General features: G+C 37.7%; 8 protein-coding genes, 1 long non-coding RNA gene and 1 other non-coding gene across 17 annotated transcripts; 4 read left to right on the top strand and 6 right to left on the bottom strand.

The window, feature by feature from the left end:
- Window positions 1-52: 52 nt before the first annotated feature.
- On the top strand, window positions 53-2,221 carry AT1G15140 (FAD/NAD(P)-binding oxidoreductase). 3 transcript variants are annotated; one of them, NM_101382.3, is made up of 5 exons: window positions 53-812; window positions 1,331-1,430; window positions 1,593-1,688; window positions 1,773-1,853; window positions 1,937-2,221. In NM_101382.3, exons 1-5 carry the CDS (start codon window positions 265-267, stop codon window positions 1,997-1,999), a joined length of 888 nt encoding a protein of 295 aa, NP_563963.1. In that variant the 5' UTR covers window positions 53-264; the 3' UTR covers window positions 2,000-2,221. The 3 variants fall into 3 exon arrangements, with proteins under 3 accessions (NP_563963.1, NP_973833.1, NP_973832.1); NM_202104.2 differs by having other exon boundaries at window positions 1,593-1,853; window positions 1,937-2,157; NM_202103.1 differs by having other exon boundaries at window positions 1,593-2,120.
- Window positions 2,222-2,422: 201 nt separating this feature from the next.
- On the top strand, window positions 2,423-6,400 carry AT1G15130 (Endosomal targeting BRO1-like domain-containing protein). The gene is made up of 8 exons (NM_101381.3): window positions 2,423-3,219; window positions 3,368-4,318; window positions 4,532-4,621; window positions 4,716-4,784; window positions 4,883-5,023; window positions 5,210-5,258; window positions 5,448-5,551; window positions 5,715-6,400. Exons 1-8 carry the CDS (start codon window positions 2,554-2,556, stop codon window positions 6,183-6,185), a joined length of 2,541 nt encoding a protein of 846 aa, NP_172965.1. The 5' UTR covers window positions 2,423-2,553; the 3' UTR covers window positions 6,186-6,400.
- Window positions 6,401-6,437: 37 nt separating this feature from the next.
- AT1G15125 (S-adenosyl-L-methionine-dependent methyltransferases superfamily protein) lies at window positions 6,438-8,090 on the bottom strand. 2 transcript variants are annotated; one of them, NM_148466.3, is made up of 4 exons: window positions 7,727-8,090; window positions 7,353-7,644; window positions 6,912-7,276; window positions 6,438-6,837 (listed from the first exon to the last, which is right to left on the bottom strand). In NM_148466.3, the coding sequence occupies exons 1-4, from the start codon at window positions 7,775-7,777 to the stop codon at window positions 6,490-6,492; spliced, it is 1,056 nt and encodes a 351-aa protein (NP_683307.2). In that variant the 5' UTR covers window positions 7,778-8,090; the 3' UTR covers window positions 6,438-6,489. The 2 variants fall into 2 exon arrangements, with proteins under 2 accessions (NP_683307.2, NP_001320935.1); NM_001332151.1 differs by having other exon boundaries at window positions 6,442-7,276; window positions 7,727-7,969.
- AT1G15120 (Ubiquinol-cytochrome C reductase hinge protein) lies at window positions 7,908-9,809 on the bottom strand (the record flags this gene model as incomplete). 2 transcript variants are annotated; one of them, NM_001160870.1, is made up of 6 exons in its annotated part: window positions 8,209-8,574; window positions 8,630-8,719; window positions 8,834-8,918; window positions 9,310-9,337; window positions 9,482-9,531; window positions 9,630-9,754. In NM_001160870.1, 6 exons carry the CDS (start codon window positions 9,752-9,754, stop codon window positions 8,452-8,454), a joined length of 501 nt encoding a protein of 166 aa, NP_001154342.1. In that variant the 3' UTR covers window positions 8,209-8,451. The 2 variants fall into 2 exon arrangements, with proteins under 2 accessions (NP_172964.1, NP_001154342.1); NM_101380.3 differs by having other exon boundaries at window positions 7,908-8,537; window positions 9,482-9,809.
- Window positions 9,810-10,086: 277 nt separating this feature from the next.
- On the bottom strand, window positions 10,087-13,462 carry PSS1 (phosphatidyl serine synthase family protein). Of its 4 annotated transcripts, none has more exons than NM_101379.5 (13): window positions 13,136-13,462; window positions 12,648-12,834; window positions 12,496-12,561; window positions 12,338-12,397; window positions 12,134-12,224; window positions 11,966-12,020; window positions 11,800-11,879; window positions 11,598-11,714; window positions 11,410-11,494; window positions 11,230-11,321; window positions 10,895-11,148; window positions 10,721-10,809; window positions 10,087-10,621 (listed from the first exon to the last, which is right to left on the bottom strand). In NM_101379.5, exons 2-13 carry the CDS (start codon window positions 12,806-12,808, stop codon window positions 10,494-10,496), a joined length of 1,278 nt encoding a protein of 425 aa, NP_172963.3. In that variant the 5' UTR covers window positions 12,809-12,834; window positions 13,136-13,462; the 3' UTR covers window positions 10,087-10,493. The 4 variants fall into 4 exon arrangements, with proteins under 4 accessions (NP_172963.3, NP_001322772.1, NP_001322771.1 ...); NM_001332149.1 differs by having other exon boundaries at window positions 10,148-10,621; window positions 12,648-13,021; window positions 13,136-13,393; NM_001084071.1 differs by having other exon boundaries at window positions 10,227-10,621; window positions 10,717-10,809; window positions 13,136-13,384.
- A 4,725-nt stretch (window positions 13,463-18,187) lies between these two features.
- On the top strand, window positions 18,188-19,118 carry RHA2A (RING-H2 finger A2A). Its single transcript, NM_101378.3, has one exon. It carries the CDS (start codon window positions 18,232-18,234, stop codon window positions 18,697-18,699), a length of 468 nt encoding a protein of 155 aa, NP_172962.1. The 5' UTR covers window positions 18,188-18,231; the 3' UTR covers window positions 18,700-19,118.
- Window positions 19,119-19,547: 429 nt separating this feature from the next.
- Window positions 19,548-20,183, bottom strand: AT1G15085 (uncharacterized protein; the record flags this gene model as incomplete). Its single annotated transcript, NM_001332148.1, has 3 exons — window positions 19,548-19,625; window positions 19,991-20,047; window positions 20,139-20,183. 3 exons carry the CDS (start codon window positions 20,181-20,183, stop codon window positions 19,548-19,550), a joined length of 180 nt encoding a protein of 59 aa, NP_001321295.1.
- On the bottom strand, window positions 19,725-20,728 carry AT1G05153. Its single transcript, NR_138845.1, has 2 exons — window positions 20,629-20,728; window positions 19,725-19,910 (listed from the first exon to the last, which is right to left on the bottom strand). It is a non-coding gene; the product is annotated as an other RNA (long non-coding RNA).
- A 1,913-nt stretch (window positions 20,729-22,641) lies between these two features.
- Window positions 22,642-22,715, top strand: AT1G15090. The gene has a single exon. It is a non-coding gene; the product is annotated as a tRNA-Asn (tRNA).
- A 13-nt stretch (window positions 22,716-22,728) lies between these two features.
- Window positions 22,729-24,853, bottom strand: LPP2 (lipid phosphate phosphatase 2). Its single transcript, NM_101377.5, has 8 exons — window positions 24,579-24,853; window positions 24,107-24,329; window positions 23,931-24,018; window positions 23,733-23,842; window positions 23,561-23,654; window positions 23,291-23,479; window positions 23,138-23,197; window positions 22,729-23,041 (listed from the first exon to the last, which is right to left on the bottom strand). The coding sequence occupies exons 2-8, from the start codon at window positions 24,320-24,322 to the stop codon at window positions 22,926-22,928; spliced, it is 873 nt and encodes a 290-aa protein (NP_172961.1). The 5' UTR covers window positions 24,323-24,329; window positions 24,579-24,853; the 3' UTR covers window positions 22,729-22,925.
- Between the last annotated feature and the right edge of the window lie 8 nt (window positions 24,854-24,861).

Raw genomic sequence — 24,861 nt, 5'->3', positions numbered from 1 at the left:
CATGATTTGGTGTTTTTTCTTTGAAAGACGAGCTAGCAAAATTAAATGAAGAGGGAATGCAATTTTCGAAGTATCACAACAAGTGGTCGGAAAGTAGATAGAATGATATTTTGATCATCCACGTGGCAAAACATTGTAACGGAAGGAAATTAGGTGCATAGCAAAAAAAAATAACACAATCGTGCCACCGAACCAATCGGGCCGCCCTTTTCTACCGCCGGCTAAATTTGACGGTCACATATAGAGCCCCAAAAACTCTCCACCATGTCCACTCTTCCTTTCGCGCCTTCTGTCACCCATGCGCACTTTAGCCACTCCCTCTCCCCCATGTTTATCCTGCGCCATCTCCCTCTTACACGCCATCTCCGTTTATCCCGAAATAACCGCGTCGCTTCCGTTGTATCCGCCGCCGCCGTTCGCCAGGACGCTTCCCTCTGGACTCCAGCTCCTCTCTCTCTAATCGAATCAGCTGCAGAATCGCTTTTCCACATCTCAATCGACATTTCAAACGCTCCGGATCTCGTAGCTTCGTACACGAGACCCGGTCAGTATCTCCAGATCCGTGTTCCTGATGTTGAGAAGCCTTCTTTTATGGCAATCGCTTCTCCTCCTTCCTTGGCGTCTTCTCGTGGTGCTTTCGAATTCTTGGTCAAGAGCATCGCTGGTTCTACCGCGGAGATTCTCTGCGGGTTGAAGAAAGGAGAGACCGTTGAGCTTAGCTCTGTGATGGGTAATGGTTTCAATATCGATCTGATTGATCCTCCTGAGGAATATCCCACCGTTTTGATTTTCGCCACTGGATCTGGAATTAGGTGAGAGCTTTTTCCATTTTCTCTCCTACCTTGTTGGATTGCTGAAGTTGTCTTTTTTACTTCATGTATTCAATGATCCAAGTGTGGTCTAGTTTAAAGGTTTCAGTGCAGAGCATTAGCTAGATACAAAGCTTTCAAACTCAAGTATCTTGAATCTAGTTTAGTTACTCATTTTGCGGTGAATCCTCTGTGATGCCGGGTTCAATTGCTTTTTTGTGGACCTTTTTTGTGAACTCCAGTATGATTTCAATCTATCCAAAGGTGCCATGGACCAATTTTGTGGCTATTTTTTTACTGTGATGATGTTGTAATACTGAAATAGAGTTTCATGTATGAAAGGTCAATGTTTTTATGACTTTGGTGATCGATCAGATCTGTTGTTTATGCCAAGTAAAGGTGTTTCTTTCAATCATCTATTGTTCTAGGCCTGGTCAATCAAAAATGTTTAGTGATGGTGATGTGAATTAAGTAACTGTCTTCAATTTGGAATGTAATCTCACATGTTCTTATCTCTGCAGCCCCATCCGCTCACTAATCGAATCAGGATTTGGCGCTGATAGAAGATCTGACGTAAGACTCTATTACGGGGCTAGGAACCTGAATAGGATGGCTTACCAGGTTTGGTTCTTTCTCTCAGTTGTTTTGCAATTCATGATGTCAGTAGATATAAATGTGTGTGCTTGAATTATAAAAATCTTTTGATGATAAGCGTAAAGCCTATCTCTCGCTCTCATTTTGATCTACAGAAGAATCATCTTGGAAACGCTCTTGATTTTGTAGGAAAAGTTTAAAGAGTGGGAATCAGCGGGTGTCAAAGTTGTGCCGGTATTATCACAGCCAGATGATGGGTGGAAAGGGGAAACTGGATATGTGCAGGTGAGATTGAGAAACGTGCTCCTTAGTCAAGTCTGCTGTAACTCAATGTGGATCAAACTAATATATACATAATGTGTTGTATAGGCTGCTTTTGCAAGGGCTAAACAGCTATCAGCTCCCAAGGCCACGGGAGCGGTGCTGTGCGGACAGAAACAAATGGCTGAGGTATGCACTGTTTTTGTTTATGAGAACCTAAATGCTTTAGAAGATGTGTATCTTTATCATTGTTTCGATTTGTATTGTTGCAGGAGATAACTTCAATGCTTGTAGCTGATGGAGTCTCAAATGACAAGCTGCTCAAAAACTTTTGACAGATATAGTTCTTGTATTATCGTATAATTTTACTGTTTCTTCACATCATTATTCTTTTGATACGAAAGTCCTCTTCAAGGCCTCTCTAATTCATAAACACACAGAATTTTGTAGTCCCTTAAAAATTAATACTACTGTGTTGATTGTCACCACAACATTCTTTTTTGATTAGTGATCATGTTAATGTCCATGCTCTATATACTTTGCATATTTCTTCTACTTTCAATAGAAAATTTCTACATATACCAAGAAGATTTATACCAAAAAATATTGTGAATTAGACATGTTTCTAATTAGGAAAAGTTCCACAAAATAAATCACCATCGTTGCCACATTTAATTAACGCGGAAAAAAGCTTAAAAGCCATTGATCGACTGTATTAACCACTAAATTAGACTGCACGCCGTTTTCATAGAAGATCACAGGACTTGGTGTCGTTCTCACGATCCTTCACGATCATCTTCTCTTAGTCAATAAGGATCCATCAAGGAAACCAAAAATCGAAGAAAATTAGAAAAATCGGAAGAGCGATCGAAGAGGATTTTGAACCGCCATGGCTTCTTCTTCGCTCTCTAATCTGATGCTCGCCATTCATGAGAAGAAGACGAGCTCCGTTGATCTCTACCGTCCTCTCCGCAACTACGTTACTTTCACCTACTCTGAGCGCGAGGCTCAGCTTATAGACGACGATCTCGAGACCTTGAAGCAGCTCCGATCCGATATAGAACGCGTTTCCGATCCTTCTCCAGCTGCTCGGCGAGACCTTCTCATCTCCTATTACAAAGTTCTTTGTCTTGTGGAGACGCGATTTCCAATTTCCCCTGACAAGGATCATGTCAACGCCGTCTCTTTCGTATGGTACGATGCTTTCAAGCAAAAGCATAAAGCTACTCAGCAGAACATTCATTTGGAGAAAGCAGCTGTTCTATTCAATCTTGGTGCTAGCTACAGCCAGATTGGACTCGGTCATGACCGCACCACCGTCGATGGGCGTCGTCAGGCTTCACATGCGTTCATGGCTGCAGCAGGGGCGTTCGCTCACTTGAGGGATAACGAGTCCATTAAGGCGACGATCGGGCCGAGCACTACCGTGGATGTGTCGGTTGAGTGTGTTGGAATGTTGGAACGGTTGATGGTGGCGCAGGCGCAGGAATGTGTCTTTGAAAATACCATTGCTAAAGGAAGTACTCCTGGTGTCTCTGCTAAAATTGCTAGGCAGGTTAGTGTCAAATCATGATTGCATCTCTTTTAGAATTAGATTTAATAGATTCTTCCATGATTGATTATGAGTATATTTGTTATTAACGTGCTTAGTTTATGGTGATGCATCTCGATTGAATTTGCGCTTTGTGTCTGCTTGCAATCAGGTTGGCATATTTTATGAGGAGGCTTTATCTGCGCTAATCATTTCGCCATTGAAGGATCATTTCGACAAAGGCTGGATTTCTCATGTGCAGCTGAAAGCAGCACTCTTCTATGGTGAAGCTTGCTTTAGATATGGAAAAGAGTTGCACGAGAAAGAGGAAATTGCAGAAGAAATTGCACGGCTGAGGAGTGGAGCCAGCCGTTTGGCAGAAGCAAAGAAGTCTTCAAGGGGAGCTCCTGCTCAGCTTATAGAAGCGATGAACACACTAGAGTCTAGCATTAATGGCAATTTGGATAGGGCTGTCAAGGAAAACGACAGAGTGTACCTCATGAGAGTTCCTTCTCCTTCTTCTTTGTCTCCACTTCCCGCCTTCTCAATGGTTAAGCCAATGAACATGACTGATATTTTGGATGCAAGCAAGGAAAAAATGTTTTCAATCCTTGTTCCAGACAGCAGTGCAAAGGCTCTCTCTAGATACACTGAGATGGTCGATGATGTAATTAGAACTCAGGCGGAGAGATTACAGCAAGCTAGCGAACTAACTCGAGTTAGGCTCAAAGAGATGGATCTTCCAGATTCTATTCTCGCTGTGGATGGTAATTCAGCTCTTCCTGTTGATCTTAAAGAAGATGTAGAAGCTGTTCAGATCAGTGGTGGTCCAGCTGGCTTGGAAGCTGAACTGCAGCAACTTAGAGATTTGAAGAGGGTTAATCAGGAACTGTTGGTGCACACTGAAGAGCTTTTGCAGAAAGAAGCAACTGAAGATTCTCAGTTCAGAAGTCAATTTGGGACTCGGTGGACTAGGCCTCAATCTAGCACACTGACAAAGAACTTGCAGGATAGGCTAAATCGGTTTGCAGCCAATTTGAAACAAGCTGGCGAAAGTGATGTTAAGATTGAGCGATCAGTGAGAGATAACTCCGCCCTCATGTCTATTCTTGATCGACGGCCGGTAAGTACTTCCTATATTTTGTGTATGCTAGTATATTTCTCCTCTTGGGCATAAACTGCTATCGGAAGTTGTCTCTTAACTTCATTTTGGTTATTCTTGTACCTGAAATCTTTGGGTACAGGTTATTCAAATCACACACTTGAGTCAGCTATAGCAAACCTAAATCTGTATACTGATTCATAGATGTTGTGGTTTTCGGTTTTTCTTCATCAGATAGAGTCTGCTGTCCCAACTCTTGCTAGGCCAATAATGTCTCTGGACGCAACAGAGGATGCTATTGTGGGAACTTTGAAGCAGAGTCTGGTAATCTCTATCACTTTTGGAAGCTGCGAGTGTGTGTTTGGAAAGTGCTTTCACGAACCATTATTCTCACTTTTTTTCTTCCCTTTTTGCACAGAGGCAACTGGAAAATCTTGGTGCTCAGCGGGCAGGTCTTGAAGACATGCTCAAAGAGATGAAGAGAAAGGTGAATTTTTTCTATTGATTAGTCATCATTTTCGTTCTTGATTATTGTATGAATTGGAGTCAAAACTCATTAGGCTTTTACTTGATACTTGGTATTAGGATGACATACTGCCAAAGCTGATGACCATAACAGGCTCCTATGAAGATATGTTCAGGAAAGAGATATCAAAGTATGACCACATTTGTGAAGATATTTCCCAAAACATTGAAGTTCAAGAACAATTATTGATGCAAATTCAGGTCTACCTCTTTTTGCCATCCTTGTAGTGGTTTTCATATTTTATCATGGTTTTTATCCTTTGGCGTATGGTGATTGTAATCAATCAATATTCAAGCAAATTGAGTGTGCTAGCTTCTACCGGAGATCGTGTTTCACTCCTAGTAGAAACCAACTACTATCTCATTGGTTTCTTTCCTTGATTATAGGCTCAAAATGAAGAGTTTTCAACTATTTTCAATCTTGAAGATTATAAAGGTGAGCAAGCAGCTTCTGTCTTGCATGATGGATCAAAGTACTTTCTGTATTGCATTCTATACGATGGTTGAAGTATAATCCATGATAGAACTGACACATTCGGCTTTGAAGTAGTGGAATTTCTTATGCTCCCGTATTTCGGTTCTTTTGCTCTCAGACATTCGTTTTCTGTGTTTCTCTGTTGTTCAGCATCCAAGGAGAAGTGCTACAAGCAGATTCAAGCTGCAATAATGAAGTATCGAGAGATCAAGGAGAACATCAATGAGGGCCTGAAGTTCTATGTCACTCTCCAAGTGAGTTTCTTTTCTCTATATAGTAGTAAGCTCTTCACTGTCAAAGCTTGTCTAGATTATGCCACTTGTCCGGGATGGTTCTTCTATTCTGATTTTACACTCCATTGAAGATACGAAATAACTTTCCTGCAATCTGAGACATTGTCTTTGTTGGTCTCAATAGGATGCAATCACGAATGTGAAGCAGCAGTGCAGTGATTTTGTGATGACAAGGAGTATCCAGTGCCGAGATATGATTGAAGATGTGCAACGACAGATGTCTGGTTTGAGTTTTCAGGATCATAGAAGCTCCGGCCCATACCCATCTGTGCATCAACCAACGGCTTCAAGTCCGCCTCCTCCACCAGAAACTCAGAATCCATCTCATCCTCACCCACATGCACCATACTATAGACCGCCTGAGCAGATGTCAAGGCCTGGCTACTCTATCCCACCCTACGGTCCACCTCCCCCATACCATACTCCTCATGGCCAGGCGCCACAACCATACCCTCCTCAGGCACAGCAACAGCCTCATCCATCATGGCAACAAGGCTCTTACTATGATCCGCAGGGACAGCAGCCTCGGCCTCCTTATCCCGGCCAGAGCCCATACCAACCTCCTCACCAAGGTGGAGGATACTACAGGCAATGAGTTACTTTGGGAGCAATAAAATTCTGGTGTTATATATCTATTGTTGTGTTTCCTGTGAGTACTTGATGTGTGTCTATCTCTTTGACATGTTTCTGTCATGAAATTGAATATCTGGTTTGATAGTGACTCAAATTCTTTATTCAAAGTAGAGCCGATGTGATGGATGAGAGTTGTGTAAAGCACGTTATTCATATATAGTAGATAAAAGGTACATCCTTGCTTATGTATTGCATAATGGAGACCGCAAAAAAAAAAAAAAAAAAAAAAAAAAAAAACCTAAATATTGCATAATGGAGAACATATATCAGATGTCATGACAGCGACTGAGAAGGGCAAAGATCATGATGGATTTGTGGGTTTGAGGCTGAAGGATGAAAGAGGAATGAGCAAGTTTGAGGGCGTAGCGATCAAACAGGTCGTCGAGGATTTGGTGGCCAAAGTGGGTACGAACTAGACCTTCCAGCACAGCTCTCAGGTACAGAACCCTTGACTCGAGGTCAGGCATAGTGTCTTGTGCGTCCATGCTCCCCAGTGTCTCCATTTTATCAATTTTCAACTCTCCGTTGCTTCTGATGATGTCTTCCAGTTCCTTTGGAGTTGTGTAATATATGGGAAGGTTGAAACTGTTCACCTCCTCCTCCTCTATTATTCCCTGCACAGTCAAGTCTTTTAGAAATTTTTAATATGTCATGGATTCTTATTTCTTACGGAAAACAAAGCAAGTACCTCTTTGGCCATGTCCATGAGGCATGAACCCAACAGATCGAACTCGGATCCCGTTGAAGCCTCCTGACAATCGAGAAAACCATCTGGTACACCGGGCACAATCAGTGCCATCAACCCGTTTTCTGCGAGCTCCTGTGACCTAGCATGCAAAAACAACTTGATATCCTTCTTGTACTGAGAGGAGTAAGCTTGTGCAACCTCTGCTGATGCTCCCGTGTAGTGAATCCTGCCTCTGTTGTAAGCAGGAGAGCTTGTATCAGTTAGCTCGGATGGCAAGTCGGAGAGCCAGCAGAGGGCGCAAGAGGAGTAGGCCAAGTTGAGATGTGCCTTTGGAAACAAGTTTCCATAAAAGGAACCGGGGACACCTGCAAGCAATGAACCATTAGAGTTGCAACGAAGTAGGAACCACTAACTGAAGGAGATGCAAAGGGAAATAGGAACCTGCAACGAAGTAGGGGCGTTGTGGAGGGAGCAAAGCAAAGAGTGCATTGAAATCAGTGTGGGAGACGTCGTTGAAGAAGACTTGAAACTGAGGAGTTGTAGTATTAGGCAGAGAAGAGGTGAACTTGTGGTAGAGGGCTTGGATGATGATGTCGACAGCAATTACGGTGTTGGGGCCGGAGGAGCAACCAAAGTCTGCGATTGTAAAAGATGAAAAGGAATGGTTAGTGATGTCGAGCCGTGCGTTGATCTCGTTCCTGAGGAGTGCTTCCGCAGCCTCAATGGCTCCCCTCTACAGGCGTACACCCAAGTAACATATTAGTAAGCTAGCTCAGGAAAAAAGGTAGTGGAAGAGTGATGTATATTATTAAAACCTGATAGGAAGAGTTGCGAGCATAGCTAGAAGCACCGTCTCCACCGTTCATGGCTATGTAATGGTATTGTATGGACTGGTATTACACTTGCTAACCCTTAAATAGAGGGTCAAATGGGAGAATCTACATAATTGCTGTAGAGTGTCAAGGATAAGATTCAGTCTAATGCAGCCGCCGCGGGCCATACATCTCACTCTCACTCTAAAGTCCAAGCTGTCCTTCAAAAGTGGCTGCTGCATGCATCACACACTCCACTAAACAGTTCTTCACTTCATTCCAGTCACATGTGATTTCACCATAAGACTATTCAACCTTCTTTCACCTTCAAAATTTTTTAAAAGAAAATATCTTCTTGTAGCCGCCATCATTAGATAGTTATCTTTTTAAGACCAATAAGCTTCAGAGTTAGTCCGATCATAAACTTTGGCAAGCTCTAAGAAATCCTAATCAATGGCCATAGTACCAGGCCACCTAATAGCAGAGGCTTGAAAATCTCTCTTTATTGAAACTTCAAGCCTAATGATTTGTTTGACGCATTGTCTACGACAATTGGACCAAAGAAAGGCACAACATATCTTGTTATTAGGCCATGCAATTACTCAAGTAGCAAAAAAATGTAGTAAGCGCAAACTTGCGATGGAAACAAAACCAAGAAGCAGAGCCATTTGGCAATCTGGTTTGCAGTAAAAAAAAGTTCAACATCCACTGCATTTTATACATCAATTTTAAACCACATGTAGCAAACTCAAGACAATAGAGTCTCCAGCTTCACCTCTTTTCATTTTAGTTTCGCAAACAGCTTTGGTGCAACCTGAAGATCCAAAATCCAATTTCATCTCAGTATCAAACTTTAGAAGATATCATATGATGAAACAGCAAAATAACATAATTCAAGTAACTTACACATTTGTCAATGCATTGCCAGTAGTCAAAATACTGGCCAGTGCAATGCTTGTGGCCAGAATCATCACCTTGGATTCTCTTGACACATGCCTGAGAACCACAAACAAGCCTTGTATCAGTCAAACAATGATCTTCACAAAACATGGCACTGTGTCAAAACTTATAACACAATTCATAATTAGTCACAACATCAACCAGTTTCACCTGATATTCGAGAAGTGGCTTCACACATTTTGGTTTGCAAGATTCCTCAAGGTACTTCTTTGGATCAACAACTTCATCATCTGCCCTGAAATATTCAGAAAAACCACAGGCATCGAGGATGCAACATCAATGGCTAGATATATAAACTACTCCCGTGTGAATGATGACATACAAGAATCGTCTTTACGAGCAAAACTAGAAAGAACATAATTATCTAGTTTTATCACTCTTCCTTACAAGATAAAGCTCTGATTATATGATGCGAAAACATAAGCCAGAAAAATGAATAGAATCGGATCTAATCATAGACCGACCCCTACACAACTATAGAGCCACAATAAAAAAAAAAAATGATTCCAGTCTAGAGATTCAGACACGAATACTAAAGGGTCTACATATGTTAGAGATCCATCTACACAACATGATTGGAGATTGGAGATTGGTAAGAAGGTATCGAGTTTAAGGAATAAGCTTACATGTTGAAAGTCAATTGGAAGCTGAAGACTGCAAGAGATAGAAATGAAAATTAATGTCAGACAACAACAGATTCGATTGGTTCGTGGGACGATGATATTCACAGATCTCAAAATGAAGAAATCGAATTTGGTATAAAAGATCCCATGAATAAAAAGAGGATTTTGGCGTTACCTGAGATTGAGAGAGGAGATCGAGACTCGAAGAAGCAAGGAAGAAGAACCCTACAGAGATGTTGTTTGAGTCAGTCTTCAGATTCATCATTTTCATTGCGTTTCCGACGGGCTACAAATATGCAATTTGGGCCTTTGATTCTTGAAACTTTAAAAGCCCATTAAAGACTCGAGATTCCCTAGCTTCTTGGAATTCTAAAAGCCCATTCAAGACTCTAGATTCCCTTAAGGGCATCCTATCCTTGTCAGAATATTCCTTAACTTCTGACATCATCCTTTTTTTGGCTTCTTTAAGAAAGTTGGAATAAAATAGGAAGTGATGATGGAAGAGTGATGTTAAGATTAGATAGATAGTCAAAATTGTCGTCGAAGATGTCAAATTACGAATTTGCAAACCTAAGATACCATGTGACATGTTGTTGGGCGGCACGGCAGGTCACACAATCTTAATATTATCCTCAATTTATCATATTTGATTCTTTCTTCTTCTTTTTTTCATTTCCTTCAACAAAACAAATAATCTGTTTGATAGAATGATGATAATACAAAATAATAGACCAGAATAACAAAACTGGAACCAATAATTAAAGACAGAAAAATTGAATGGTGGTAATGGAGTTAATGGCAGTAAAAGCACAATAATGTTGTTAATGTCATGTAAGAGTTGGCAGCACAAAACAATCATCTCAAAAACCAGAAGAAACAATGGCTCAATAACTTCTTCTTCTTTTTTTGAACTGTTGAAAACTTGAATGTGTGAATGGTAACAAAAAATTGACATTCAAACCAACATGTTTTGTCAGATTGAGGGGGCAGAACAAAGATGAAAGAACTTTTGATGCATGAAAGAATTGATGGAATCTTCGTAAATGTTGAATATCACACACTATCCCTAAAGAAAATTGCATTTACATCGTTCCTTCTTCTCCCTATTTACAAAAAAAAACCACAATGGCATTTCACTGTCTCACCTCTATTTCTCTCTCGTCTCTGCTGCAACAATAATGATGCGCTTAACGTCTCTTTTGCGCGAGGATCTTCTGGATCTTCCATGTCCAAGACAGCAAGAAGGCCACAAGTCCAAGTCCCACACTTCCCCATAGTGTCACTACCCACAATGGCATTTCTGTTGGGTACAATCCTGTTCGTATCATAACCATACAACCAAGTTTACACTCTCCACACTATGTAACTGTAACCATAAATAACTAAGGCAGAGCATGTGTAAGGAACCACCTACCACTTCCAAACTTGATGCAGATGAGAAGTTCTACTATGCATATCCCCAGTGACAGCCAACAGAATGCTCCCACCTTTTTCACAGGTTTTCTGTGAACAACCAAAACTACACAAGTTATATACAAAACTCTTTCCAAACTAACTCCAACCAATATCGCAGTGGCTATAGCTTTACCTGTCTTGAAGATATGAATTGTACTCCCGTGTTGTTGGTATCGCTATGAGCCACCACAAGATCAGCCTATAGAGAATCACTGGGTTTCGAGGGGGGATCCACAGGCTAAACTTGAGAAAGAATGTGTTCAGCTCCACTGTCAAGAATATGATGCAAAGAGTGAGTACTTGAATAAAACGCCAAGGTCCCTGCAGCGGATGCCACTCGTCTTTGTCCCAGTGAGCTGGTGTGAACTGCCCCAGTGTCCTTTTCACCTGAAAAAATATACAAAATTCTCATTGGATGTACAACGGCTAGGACCATGTGTATGCACTCTCAAGGTTGAACAAACCTACTTTGCCAATAATGTTAGGCTGGCGGCTAATGCCAACCCACTCATATGTTTTTCCATCAAAATATCGAACTGTATACATTCCTGCCCAGATACCTACCATGATTAAAACAAGAAAAGCTGTTATCCATAACATGTTTAAAAGCACTACATATAGAATAGCAAGGTAGCTTAAGAATCATACCAAACCAGTTGCATATCAAGATATCAAGAACAATACTGTCCCACCAGCACTCGTTGAAATTTGGTAACATATGCCGAAAAGTAACCTGGAGAACATAAATATAACTTTTCGGTGACACAGGCGAAGCGATATTTTTGTATATATCAAATTGGAACCTGTAATATAAGAAAACGAAGACAAAGACCAACCTCCAATAACTCAAAACCAATTGAAAGCACCCAAAGAAGCGGCTGGTTCCGGATCAGAATTGCTTTCCCCCACCAACCAAAGATGTGAGCCAAGAAAAACTCATCAAATACTGTGTCCTGATAAATTTTAATCAAAGCATAAGCCTTTAGGTGATATGAAGGTTGGTTAAGGTAAAGGGGAGTTGTTGAGAAGATACCCTACATAAAGATTCTTAAACCTGTTTGTTGGGTGATCAGGCACATATATACGGCAATCAGCACCGTATGATTTCTCAGGAAGTTCTGCAACATGAGCAAACTCAATAAGATGGTCAATCATTGATGTGGTAGCTCCTCGAATAAACAGCATTCCTCTCCGAAACTCTTACCTATTCCAAGGTCAGGGTGGAGAAACTTCATGAACTGCCGTGCATCATCACGTCTCTGGGAGCATGAATAATGTAACTATTAGAGTTTGCTCACTTAAAACAAGAATCCATATATAAATCACAGGCATAGGCAAGTAAGAAGGATCTAGGGAGGAAAAAAAAGTGAACCTGAAAGAGCAAAAAAGTAAGTGCAACTAAGTAAATGACGGCCATTCCATGAACTAAGCGCCAGATTGCAGGATGGGGCCTGATTAGAACCCTGCATAAAGCAAATTACTTGATTAAAGACACATCACAAGTATCACCAACAACCACAATCTACATTATAAAAGAGAAAGCAAATTAATAAAACAGCTGAGATGGTAAACAAACGTTGAAGGGGCCTGGAGCAAAGAGTAAGCAAGAAAGACAGCGATCATAGCCCACACTCCCCTAGAAAAGGAACATAAACATAGTAGACTAGTGTTAATTGATGGAATCAAATGAAAAAAGAAAAAAAAACATGATGTGGGCAGAAGGAAAAAGAGAACCTTTTGACAGAAGTGACAAGATCATCAGATGTAGTGCTGTCAGGATCAAGAGCTCCACTAGCCCAACTAAGTAAAATTCAAAACCAAATTGAGGATTACGAGAAATGGGCAGAGAGGTAAAAGGGAAGAAGCAGGAAGAAATGATGACTCACATGAGAAAACAAGCGCCAATAAGGAGAAGAGAGATAGTGCGAGGCTTGTAAGCCCATGCAGTCCATGGATCAAGATCAGTCTCAACATCACCACCACCACCATTCATTCTCCCCAAATGTTGTTCCTTTCTTCTTTCTTTCCTGTACCCATTGGGTTCCATGGCCAAAACCAGCTTCTGAAGTATTGCTGATTAAAAACAAAAAGAGAAACTTTAGCTGGGAGATGAGATAAAGAGGGGCCTGAGGAGCATCCTCGAGAGAAATTAATGAATAAAAACTGTAAGAGAAGAGAGACGAGAAAAGGCAGACAATGGAGTGTATACAGAGAGAAAAGGTACAAGGTACAAGCAGAGAGAGACAGAGAAAGGTTCTGTCTTTGCAGAGGTAAAAAAGCAGACGCAATATCAGAAGAAGATTAAACTTAAAAATAAGCCAAAGTAAATGAAAATGGTTAGCAATAAAAAGAAAAGAGAGGAGATTTGAGATACCTGAAGAAGAACCCTAGAGATTGATTGGAATGGGAGAGAATCAGAGGAAGAAGAAGAAGAAGTAGGAATCCAAGTAGTAGAAAGCTCGATGATGTTGATGAATAAAAAGAAGAGGAACGGTCAAAGTAGAGAGAGAGAGAGAGAGAGAGAGAGAGAGAGAGAGAGAGGGATAGATACGGCTTCTGCTGCTGCTTCTATTCACGATCTGAAAACGACTCTGCTTTCTTTCCCCCACGATTCCCTTTTTTTCCAGAACTACCCTTTGCTTCTTCTCCTTTTTATAGGCTATCAAATGGTGACATCAAAATATGCAATATTATGTGGTTTGGTCTCACTATCATCATCTATCCATATTATGTCAAAATTTAGGCCCTGATTTTTAATTTAGTTTTTGAGTTTAGATTTTAGTTTCTGAATTTTAGATTTTAGTTTTAGATTTTTGTTATTATATTTTTTGTTCAAAAAATCTCCAAAAAATGGTTTTTGGTTTTTGAGAAAAATAACGTTGATTGAACAAAAACTAGATTTCCTAAATTTTACAAAAACTAAAAAACTAAAATCATGAATGGAAAATTACAATAAAATAGTTTTACTAAATTGTAGGGAAACCAAAATTTTAAAATCTTGATTGGTATGAAAATAAGTTTTTAAAAAACAAAAACCAAAAACTCTTACAAAATCTACAAAACAGGCCTTAAGAATTTTTATTTTATTTTATGATGCGGTTTGGTATAAATGTGGTTTTGGTACATACAGTAATTGAAATTTGATGTGGATTCGTTTGTTAATTACTTGCCAACTTTATTTGAACCGCGTATTAACCATTCAAATTAGACCTGTTCAAATGTAATTTACATATATATAAAAAAATTCCAAAATTGAAAATGTTTGGGGAAAAAGAAATGTATGCAGGATGACTAATACAAATTTTAATTTGTAAAAGGAAATGTTTTGGTCACTCATAGTGTTAGAAAACATTTAGTCAAAATTTGATGGTTCCATACGCTAACCAGTGTTACCTTTCGTATTTATCATAAATCTAGTGTTTTCAGATAAAGGATTAAGTATATATGTAATGTTATTGCCTAATTTAACATAAACAGAAATACTATTCACATATTCTATTTGACAAAATTAATTCATGTTTCACCAGATTCGTCTTTAAATAATTTCTCTGATTAAAGCGGTTGTAATATGCGTTACGAACAAAAAAACGGTAGTAATATATACTCCATTTAAAAAGGCTAACATTTATGGGGTTGGAATGATACTCAATAACTCATATGATTGTTGTTTAATTGCAGCCAAATAAAGCACATCAAATGCCAAATTTATTAATATTCTCATTTAAGTAATTGATTTGACAGATATTCCCAAAAGTACAAAGGAGAAGCAGAGAATAACATCCCTAATTAGGAGTATCAAACAATTAATTTTATTTTATTCTTTTCATTGAATGAAAAAAGTGTCATATAATATGAAATTAAAGAGAGGCCTAACAAGTGAAGTGATGATATAGACTCTTCTATGTGCTTGAAATCGTCACAATAAATCTACTAGCATGCTTATTATAAATGTACAGTTGTAGTTGTAGAGAATGGACCCTAACTATAATAAGCATACGGTCAGGTCAGCTAGCTCTTGATTAAAATTCACATAACTGCGAATACAATTAAAAAGCACTAACGAAATAGTATTATAAAGTTTGAAACTGGAATACAAACAAAGATAAACAGCTCATTCCTACAAGAAGACCATGCAGATGGAGACACCACTTGTCACTTGTCACAACATTACTTACCCCTCCTCCTTAACCTTTTCATTAGTAATAATAACTAAATAATAAGCAATGGGATTCTGAAACCAACAGTGAAAAGTGGATAGTTTTCTTGGATTAAAAGTGAGAGTAAAACACAGGTAAATTAAACAGAAGAATAAGCGTGTGTGATAAATAGAGAGATACTACTAATAATGATTAGGGTCAAAGATAATGATGAGATAGAGAGCGTGATTAAGAATTTCGATTCGATGATATTCGAAATCATTCAAGTAGTAATGATTGGCAGAATAAAAAGCATTACAGCATTACCACTACATTAATATCGTATCGATAGTTGACACCAATAATAGTGTGATAATGCTTTCGTAGTAAAGTTCATACAACTCCTAAGGACTTTCAACATATACTTATGACGATTGTAACCAATAAGCCTATCAATTAACTGTTTCACCACAAGCAAACTTAGGTAAATTAAGAGGAGGAGAGAGAGGGGTGTGGTCTACATCTAGAAATAATATGAGGAGGACAACCTCAAAATAGTCAGTCTCAAGTATAAGTGTTAGCATATGAAGACAAGTAAGGAAGAGTGGTCCATTCTTGTTTCTGATCCGTCCGGACGACTTTAATTATGGTTTCTATATGACTGATCCACCACATGCTCCTTGTTGCTAATACAACCAACCCCTAGAGCTTGGACACATTTTTTGTTCTTTATTAAGATAATTAAAGATACTTATGTTTTCTTAGTCAAAGCTCAAAAATATCAGAATTGATATCAAATGTTTTACAATCTCTCTCAAAGAAAGAGTCAAAACAGTATGTTCTTAACTTGCAAATCCAAGGAATATAACTTGCAAACAGTATTTTCAAAATGCTACATTAACCACCAACTAATTGCTCTTGTTAAATGCACGCAAATTGGATCCAACTGTCATATATAACCCCTTTTCATTTTCAATCAATTTGGTTATAAGTACCCTTTTTCGAAAACGTAATATGGAAAATAACACCTTTCAAGAAACTATTTGGTAGACTATAACGATTTACCTATATATAGATATACTGAAAATCAAATGTTTAAGACAAGAAAATGTAGAACTAAAAGATGTATATCAATCCATACTTATGTGATAGATAAGTATAGCGTTTGCATATTGGTGCAATAGACGTATATCGGTGAACTTCCAGGCACAATGATGGACGTCTATACCAAATTACATGTGTCTAAATTCAATCAAATTAAGTAACATCGCAACAACTCTTGCATGTGTTATCATCTAGCACCTTTCCGATTTTTATTTATAAAAAAAAAAAAAAAGACAATCATGAACATAAATGGTCATTGATAACAAATTAGGCCTGGAGTACTGCTAACAAAAAAATGGTCAAGCCCATACAGTAGATTTATTAGGCCCAATAAGATCCAACAGAGATTAGTCTGATTGCTTCAACTATGAGTCTATGACAGCGACTTGACTTTCTGCTGCACCATTATTTTAAAATTGTGTTGTGTGGTCTCCCTTTGGCCACATGATGGCTTAAAATGAATGGTCTCTCCCGGTAATGGATGCTCTTTGCTTTTACTTTGTTTTGTCACCACACAATGCTCATCATCTAATTGGAGTTGGTAATCACCAATTAATTGAAACTCTTGCTAATTATGATATAGAGGACAACACATCCTTTTCGTCAATCACTTTTACGCCTTCCCTTTTTGGACATTTATTTCTTCTATTTTAAAAATTCCACGGCAATTTCATATTATATCAGTGGTAATGGTTTTGGTCTTTGCTTAATTAATGTGTTAATCAACTTTCTTAATCCCAACTTGTTTTGTTTTTTTTTATCAGTCGGTGGATTCTCATATCTTTTGGACGGCGAAATAGAGACTTCTTTTCTCCCACTTTCTCTATTTAAATATAAGTATAAACCCAAACTTATCATTATATATTATGCAAAATTAATACGTTGACAGCGCCGTTTACCATTTTTATAATACTGACTAAATGTTACTTATCCTTCACTCTTTCGTTTATGTTTCCTTCATGATGGTCATGTTTATCCTTTGTTATTCATCATGTACATTAAAAGTAATGTTCGATTCAAATTACTGTAGATGCGCACGTTTCACTTATTTTATTGTGACCTCTAAAAAAAACAAGAATATATACCAATATACCATTTTATTAGTTGGTAAAAGATAGAAATACTAATTTTGAAAATAAAAATTTAACCATTTCCCCAAATAAATGATATATAAGAAAATTTGTAGCTTATGCTTTAACCAATTTACAAATAATATTCCCGAAAATTCTGATGTTGTTTAGTCCGCTGTTTAAGTAGTTGCTTGCTATCTTATTTTAAAATTTTGGAGTATATTTTAATAAGGTAGAAACCGTAGATATGACATGATTATTGGGGGGTCCGAAACATATAAAATATGGAAGGTGGTGAGACAACAAGTTAGCGAGGATCGTGCAAAATCTTCATCATCAGATCAACAAATTGTTTTTCAATAAGAAAAAATATTCATCTTAAGCTATTATAAATTTGGTCCATTTTCATAAAATAATAAAAGGTAAACAATGCATGTGTACACAAAAGTTAACTTAATATTATATATTAAATATCTCAAATATTTCTCTACTTAAAATAAATTTTAAATAATTTTAGTTTCATGTTTAATTTTGGGTTTTGCAAAAAATACCACAAAAGAAAGACACTGAAAGTGAAAACTAACGGGGAATTGTGGGCATAGACGGCAAAATGGAGGGGTCTGAATTAAAAAAGAGAGAGAAATAAGTGACGTTTGGTTTGTAATATAAAATCAGATCTGTAAAATACCAGATCACGTGTATAAAAAGATTTGGTATTTATTACTACTAACTTCATTTGATCTAAATTACATAATCGTCAGACTGGTAATAAAAATTGACAAAAATAGGTGGTCAAAATAATAATAAAAATCTTTGTATTCTTCTGTATTTTGTAAAAAAATATACCAAATCGATTAATATATGCAACATAATAATGATTTCGTACCATAATATAGCTTGAAATAAAATAAAAAATCAACTATACATCCACTTTATATATTTTAAATTAAATTGTATGGAAAAGTATCTTAAATAATTAATTTCCTTTAGTAATAAACCAAAATTAAAAGTCTAATTGACAGTTTAGTAATGAAATTAATAAAAGGTGAAAGTAAAGGAACACAATAATGTGTATAGGTTAAGCAAAGACAGCTATATATATAGAAAACAGAGAGAGAAGAAGAAGAAGAAGAAGAAGAAGAAGAAGAAGAAGAAGAAAGATGGGGCTACAAGGTCAGCTAAGTGACGTCTCTTCCGATTCAATCCCTCTTATGCTCCTCTCTCTCCTCGCCGTCTTCATCAACCATCTCCGATCTTTCCTCCTCCGTCTCACCTCTAAATCAAATCCTAATCTCCCCGTAGACGATGTCTCTATAGCATCGGGACTAGCCAACATAATCGTTCTCGCCGATCAGCTTAGTTTGAATCGGTTATTCTCGTACCGGTGCGGTGACGGAGGTGGTGGCGGCTCCGATTGTGTTGTGTGTTTGTCGAAGTTAAAGGAAGGTGAAGAGGTGAGGAAGCTGGAATGTCGACACGTGTTCCACAAGAAGTGTTTGGAAGGATGGCTTCATCAATTCAATTTCACTTGTCCTCTTTGTAGATCTGCTTTGGTTTCCGATGATTGCGTCTCTAAAACGCAGCGTAGCGTTGGGAGGGATTTGATCTCGTGTTTCTCTCTCCACTGAGTAAAAGATCGGAAGATGAAGAAGATCCGATGGTATCTGAGAGATCTACGGTGGCTGGCTGGTTCGGTTTGACCACGCGCGTGCGCCCCTTCTTTTCTCGGATTTTTTTTGAGGTCTCTTTCTTCTGTGAGAGGAGAACCTTTTGTTTGTTTGGTTTTTTTTTTTACTTTTCGATTTGGAATATGTAAATTTTGAATATACAAATTTTCACCGTTTGTATCTTTGTTGTTCCTTGCTGTTGAGTATATATAAATGGAGAAGATATCAATTCCAGTATAATTTGAAAAATCTTGCAAACTCAATTCATCAACACTGTGAATTTTGGTTATGTTTTTGTTCCTGTGAAAAAGATAAGAAAAGGAATTGGTAGATTTGTAGACGTATCTGGCCTTGATTACAACACCTCTCAGTATGTAATAATAACATGTGTAATTAAGGATGGTCGTTGGACAACAGTGTTAACACACTTTTTCTATATCAGATTCATGTTTTTTTTTAAACAGATTCATGTTTTATACGTCTTTATTGTACAGACGAACCAGTGAGGACAATCATTATTATTGAACTTTTTTGAACCATGAGTGATTTTTTAGTTGAAGATTCATCCCTAAGAAATTGAATCCCATCCACTTCTTTTACAAATTGAAGGAGTGGAGAAGGTTTATATTCCAATTTCAGTTTGCAATGTTTTTCATATGTAATTTTTTCCATTTGTATAAATTTTTTGGACCATCTCTCTTTTACCTTTAGAGAACTTTGTGGGCTTATTAATTTGTCACGATAACAAACAAGATGGGCTTAGAAATAATTATATCTCCAAACTGAATAGGCCCCGTTAACATTATAGATTAGCCTTGTTTTGGCTCCGAATGACGAGCCTTTTCTAATTCCACAACAAAATGTACTAATGTATCTTCAACATTTTTCTACATACATATACATAAAGTTGATTTTCTGCTTTTCTTAGCTTAGTTTACCAACTCAAAACGTTGTATGAGAGTTCTTTAGGTGAATTAAATGGGAAATGAGTCACAACTAAATATAAGCAGTTCAATTCCTCAAGATGCAACTCATAATAATCCATTTGATGTTAATAATGATACTACAGTGTCTTCTTTATTTGAAATGTAACTTTTGTTATATAGTAGTTGATAATACCATCACCACAAGGACACTCTTCATTTCATAAACATGAATATGAAAATAATCGTAGACTAATGAACACAAACAAACAACTAAGAGATATAAGATTGATTTTTTTCGGGTAAGGAAAAAAAATCGGACCAGTAACCTTCGATTCCCCAGCAGCAAGCAATGCAATAATCTCGCTCTCCCCAGACTTACATTTCTATGAAAGAGCGTAAACTATTGCAAAGCTCATCTTTCTCTAAACCATCCACAAAATGCTGTCATCATTGTTTCATAATAAATGAAACAACTTCCATCCTTTTTCTCCGATCTTCGTCTTCTTCTGTAGACACCATAGCTGACCTCTAAAAGCAAAGACTTGGTTATATAAAAGCAGCAAATTAAAGAAGAAGAAGAAGATTGATATAGTAGGCAATGTGCAAAAGTATGAATGATGAGTGGGTCTTATATAAAGGGTCAAGGAGGTTATGTCCCTTTTTTTTTTTTTAAGTAAATATGATTGTGTATTAGCAAATGATATACAAGCGATTGACAAACAATTTGGGGTGGGGTTTGGAGTTTAGTATGACTTTGAGGGGCAAATGTGATTTTTTTAAACTTAGGGGAATGTGAAAGAATTCTATATAATATCGATCTCCGAGCCTCTTGGGTATGTATGTTTTCCCTAAAATCTTTTTTACAGTTTTAAGAGGAAGCATGGTTGTGAGAATTAATATAGACAATGAGAGTAGTAGATTAATTAGTGAAATGCTTATTAGGAAGAATGTGCATAGAAAGTCACGTAGATGAAGAGATAGTGGAACAGTCTTGGCTTTGAGTGTTGTGCAGCTTCCTTCTTTTCCTCACTCTACCAAATGCTCTCTATCTCTCTCTTTCATTTGTTCATACAAATATATAAAGTTGGAATATTTTTCTTGGTATTTTTAGAACTAGTTTAACAAGCGAATATCCATCAATCTACGCAAAAATAATTTCATATAATTTTGTAGTTATTCATAGTTCAGTTCAAATGTTTCCGCCAGTTTTATTGTTATGTTAGTCCGTCAGTAAATATTTCATCTCACAATCTAGTAGTCATTAGTCACTAATCACTATTGGCGTTTCTGTTTAGTGTTATTTACGTATTCATTATGGAAAAAAGAGTAGTCATATAAATACAAAAGAGAGTGAGTGAGGCGAGCGATGAATATAGATTTGGATGTTAGGTGATGAGCAGACAAATAAATGGGTCTTTCTCATTTGGTCATCATGTCGCCGTACGTTCTCTTTATATTGTACACACACACACGCACATATGTGTGACTTTGTGTGCTATTTGTGATAATCATTCATCGCCCAATGCACATATCTATTTTCCAAATCCCAAATCTATCTTAGTTCCACCGACTTGCAGAGCTGGTCCGTTTATAGATTCACACACTACTCTCTAAGTATAAACTAAACTCATGAGTATTTTGTAGCCTTTTTTTGAAAGGCAATCAAAGATACAAGAAAATAAAGTCGCAGGTGGGGGTCTCAGTCTCAGTCTCATCGTGTCGTAAACTTTTTTTCAATTTTTGTCAAACATCTTTACTCTTTAGTGACTAAAACAGACAAAAAGTTGACACCTTTATATCTATTTACGTTGACCCTCCACTCTTACGCCCTCCTTCAATCTTGGCCGTTCACACACCGCACTACTCAGATTAGACTGAATTACATCATCACAACGCCACTTTCTGCGTCATTCATTTGTCTTCCACTTTTTTTTTTTACGTTGGTCGTCTTTTTTTGTTGGTCCTCTAAGAATTTGTTACGTAAAATGATCTAAATAATGAGAATATTTGTGAACATATAACATATACAACACAGATATCTTTTCCTATTAGTAGTATGAGGTGGGGTGTGTGTGTCTCACGGAAGTCAAAGGGCTTGCTTTAAGCCATAATCATATTCATATATAGAAAGCTATTATTACACGTTGAATTTTTAAATAATATGAATATGATTGATATTACGTTAGTGGACTAGAAAAATGAAAATAATGAAAACATAAACAGGCTTACATGCTTTCTACATAGAAAGACCTATTTTTTTGGGCGAAAATGAACAACAATTTCTCACTAATCTTTTAAATTCTTTGAATCATCATTTAGGGGTCCACAAGCATGGTGAAATTAAAACTCCACTAATACTTAAGTAGACAGCAAACAACTAAAATTACAATAATAAATATGATACATATTAATATCACATTCCATAGTTGTTATTTATTTTATATTTTTTAAATAACAAAGTAGTAAAGATTCTGCATAATTCAACAAAGGTAAAAGTAAAAGTGGGAGAAAAAGAATGACTTTTAAGAGGAATCCAAGAGATAGAGTGCAAACCTCATTGGACATATTCATCAAAAGGCTGAATAAAACGACTCATATTTTAAAATGTTGCTTCGTTAAAATGGCCATAAAATATTGGGAAAAGCAATCATTGGATACTCAAAGAGAGAAAAAGGATGTGAACTGGTAAATACGAAAATCATGATAAATCCTAAAATCAAGGGAAAGGCCAATCGGCCTGGGTCATTCTGTAAGAGGCGCATGGGCCTCGATCCCCACAAATATCCCTTTCGGATTAACCTTTTGACAAGAAGAAATAACATATGTAAGTTGTTATTAATGCCATTGAATAAAAGACAAGATATATACATTTATCAGAAATTCTGTCGGAATATGTAATTTAGTGATTTTATATGTGGTGTCACAATCCGGTATTATGTGTATATATATAATTAATACTTTAGTCGTTAAACAAAAAGCTGGAATAGCTCAGATGGCTAGAGCGTGTGGCTGTTAACCACAAGGTCGGAGGTTCAAGCCCTCCTTCTAGCGATTCCTTTTCTTTTCTCTTTATAGGGCTCTATTTTTAGCGAATGGGCTTCCAACCAATATTGGGCCTTGTGATTAAGCCAATACATATCAATGCGACAATGCCTAAGATTGATAGATAACGAGTACAAAGACTTCACTTAGCGGTTCTGAAGCATACGGGTGGTGTCCCGCGTGTTGCTTCTTGATATTTCCATGGACGTCTCTTCTCCATCAACGTACGCTCTCTAGCTCTGTTTGCCTCACGCTTAGATGATTCATTCCTGCTGAATCTTGGACATCATTTCTTGAGTCTGCCAGCATCTGGAAGTAGGCATGAGGTCCCCAACCTGAAAGCAAACAATCCATATAGAGATCAGTGTTCCTTAATATCTATGAAACAAAGTGACTTTATCTTGAAGACAAGAGGTTCCTCAGTCACACACCGTCTGGATCGTATGGAGGAGGGAAAAATTGCAGATAACAAAATGTGGCCACAGTCAATCCTGGACATTGCAAGAAAGATGTGTGTCTGTCATCAGCTTTGTTTCTCACGTAATTTTGAATTCATGAGTTAAAAAAGACAAAAACAAACAAACCTATGATAGCTCCTCCAAAAACATCTTGCCAGTGATGCCAATAGTCATCAACTCTGGATACACCAACCAATGCTGCAACCAGTAGAGGTAAAATCACAATGCAGAGCTTTGCAACATGCCCTCTCTGGTCAAACACCCTGATTTTCCCAGACAAGTATAACGATAGAAATCCTAGACCAGCAAACGACCCTGCAGGTTACATGACTAAAGTCTGACGGTCTGCAACTGTATTACTCTAATAGCACAACAGGCCCAAATATAAACACTCACAAGATGTGTGGCCGCTGGGGAAGCTCTTGTGTCCCTCTTTGACCACATCCTTAGCTCCAGTACATAGAACATTCTTCGTGACATTGTGAAAGATCTAGAATTTCAGAAATTCAACCAGTCAGAGTTTATCCAAGGTTTTATAAGAGTAAGCAAGGAGATGTGTGCTGCTTACCCCTATACCGTCAGGGAAACAACGCCAAAAGAAATCAGGACGAGGTCGACCAACAGCGTCCTTTATAGCATCGGTTATGACACCGGTTATAAGTACAGAGAACAAAAGCCCTGAAGAAGACCCAAGAGAACACACCTCAAAATCAAGAGCTACAGAGAATTCGAAACATGAAACACAATTGGAAGAAGAAAGAGGTACCTAGTATTGCATGATGCAGGTCATAAACATCATTTCTAATGAAGTAGTAAACACAAATGACAGCAAAAGGTAGCACAACAGCTATCAACTGTCATAAAAAAAAAAACACTTGTAAAGACCACGTCCAAGATTTACATGTTGCATAAAAGAAATCAGGAAAATCCAAAATGTATTACCGGGACAGCCCAGAAAGGAATTGTGTTGTCCTGCAGAGGGTATCTGAGATCAGTGAGCATATCTTCTCCAACAAAACGATGAAAGGGTTCGATGACATTAAGAACAATTTCAATGACTATTAGCAGCAGAAGAATGAGCCAGTCATGCATGTGGAACCTCGCGACTGTTACTCCATGGGATCTTATTGTATGAGCACCCAAATGAATTTCAGGCATGATTAATCTAGAATTTCACAAGAGAAGCTGTTAATGGACGAAAATAAAGTTCAAAACTGGGGTTTTTGCTGAAAGCTGCCAAATTAGAAAACAAAGGGAACTTGGTCGAGCTCAAAAAGAGCTTTTCAAGTTACAAGCTTGGCCTATAACAATTCCAGATGCACAATGGCCACAAACAAGAATCACTAAATTCCACTATAACCTGTGTCTCAATACTCATCAGTGATCAATAGGAGAGAAGACGATGAGAGTGTACCTTTACCGTTAAAGATGTGGAGATGATGAGCTGAAAGTCCGACGTCGGAAACGCTCGTGAAAGCGTCTCTACACTCTATGTGTCGCGCGAATTGGGGCACTGTATTAAAGCGGGAAACGGAAAATCTCTATAGTTTTTCTCCGGGAGATTTCAAAGGAAGGAAAGATAAAGTTTTTTGTTCGTCCAATAAAGAAAAAGCAACCTCCTCTCTCTTTAGCTTTATGTTTTTGTCTGTCAGAAATAACAGAGACTACTCTGTTTAATATTTTAATCTGTTAAAAAT

This window comes from Arabidopsis thaliana (assembly GCF_000001735.4).
Source record: "Arabidopsis thaliana chromosome 1 sequence".
NCBI lineage: Eukaryota > Viridiplantae > Streptophyta > Magnoliopsida > Brassicales > Brassicaceae > Arabidopsis > Arabidopsis thaliana.
This window is presented reverse-complemented; position numbering and strand designations above follow the sequence as displayed.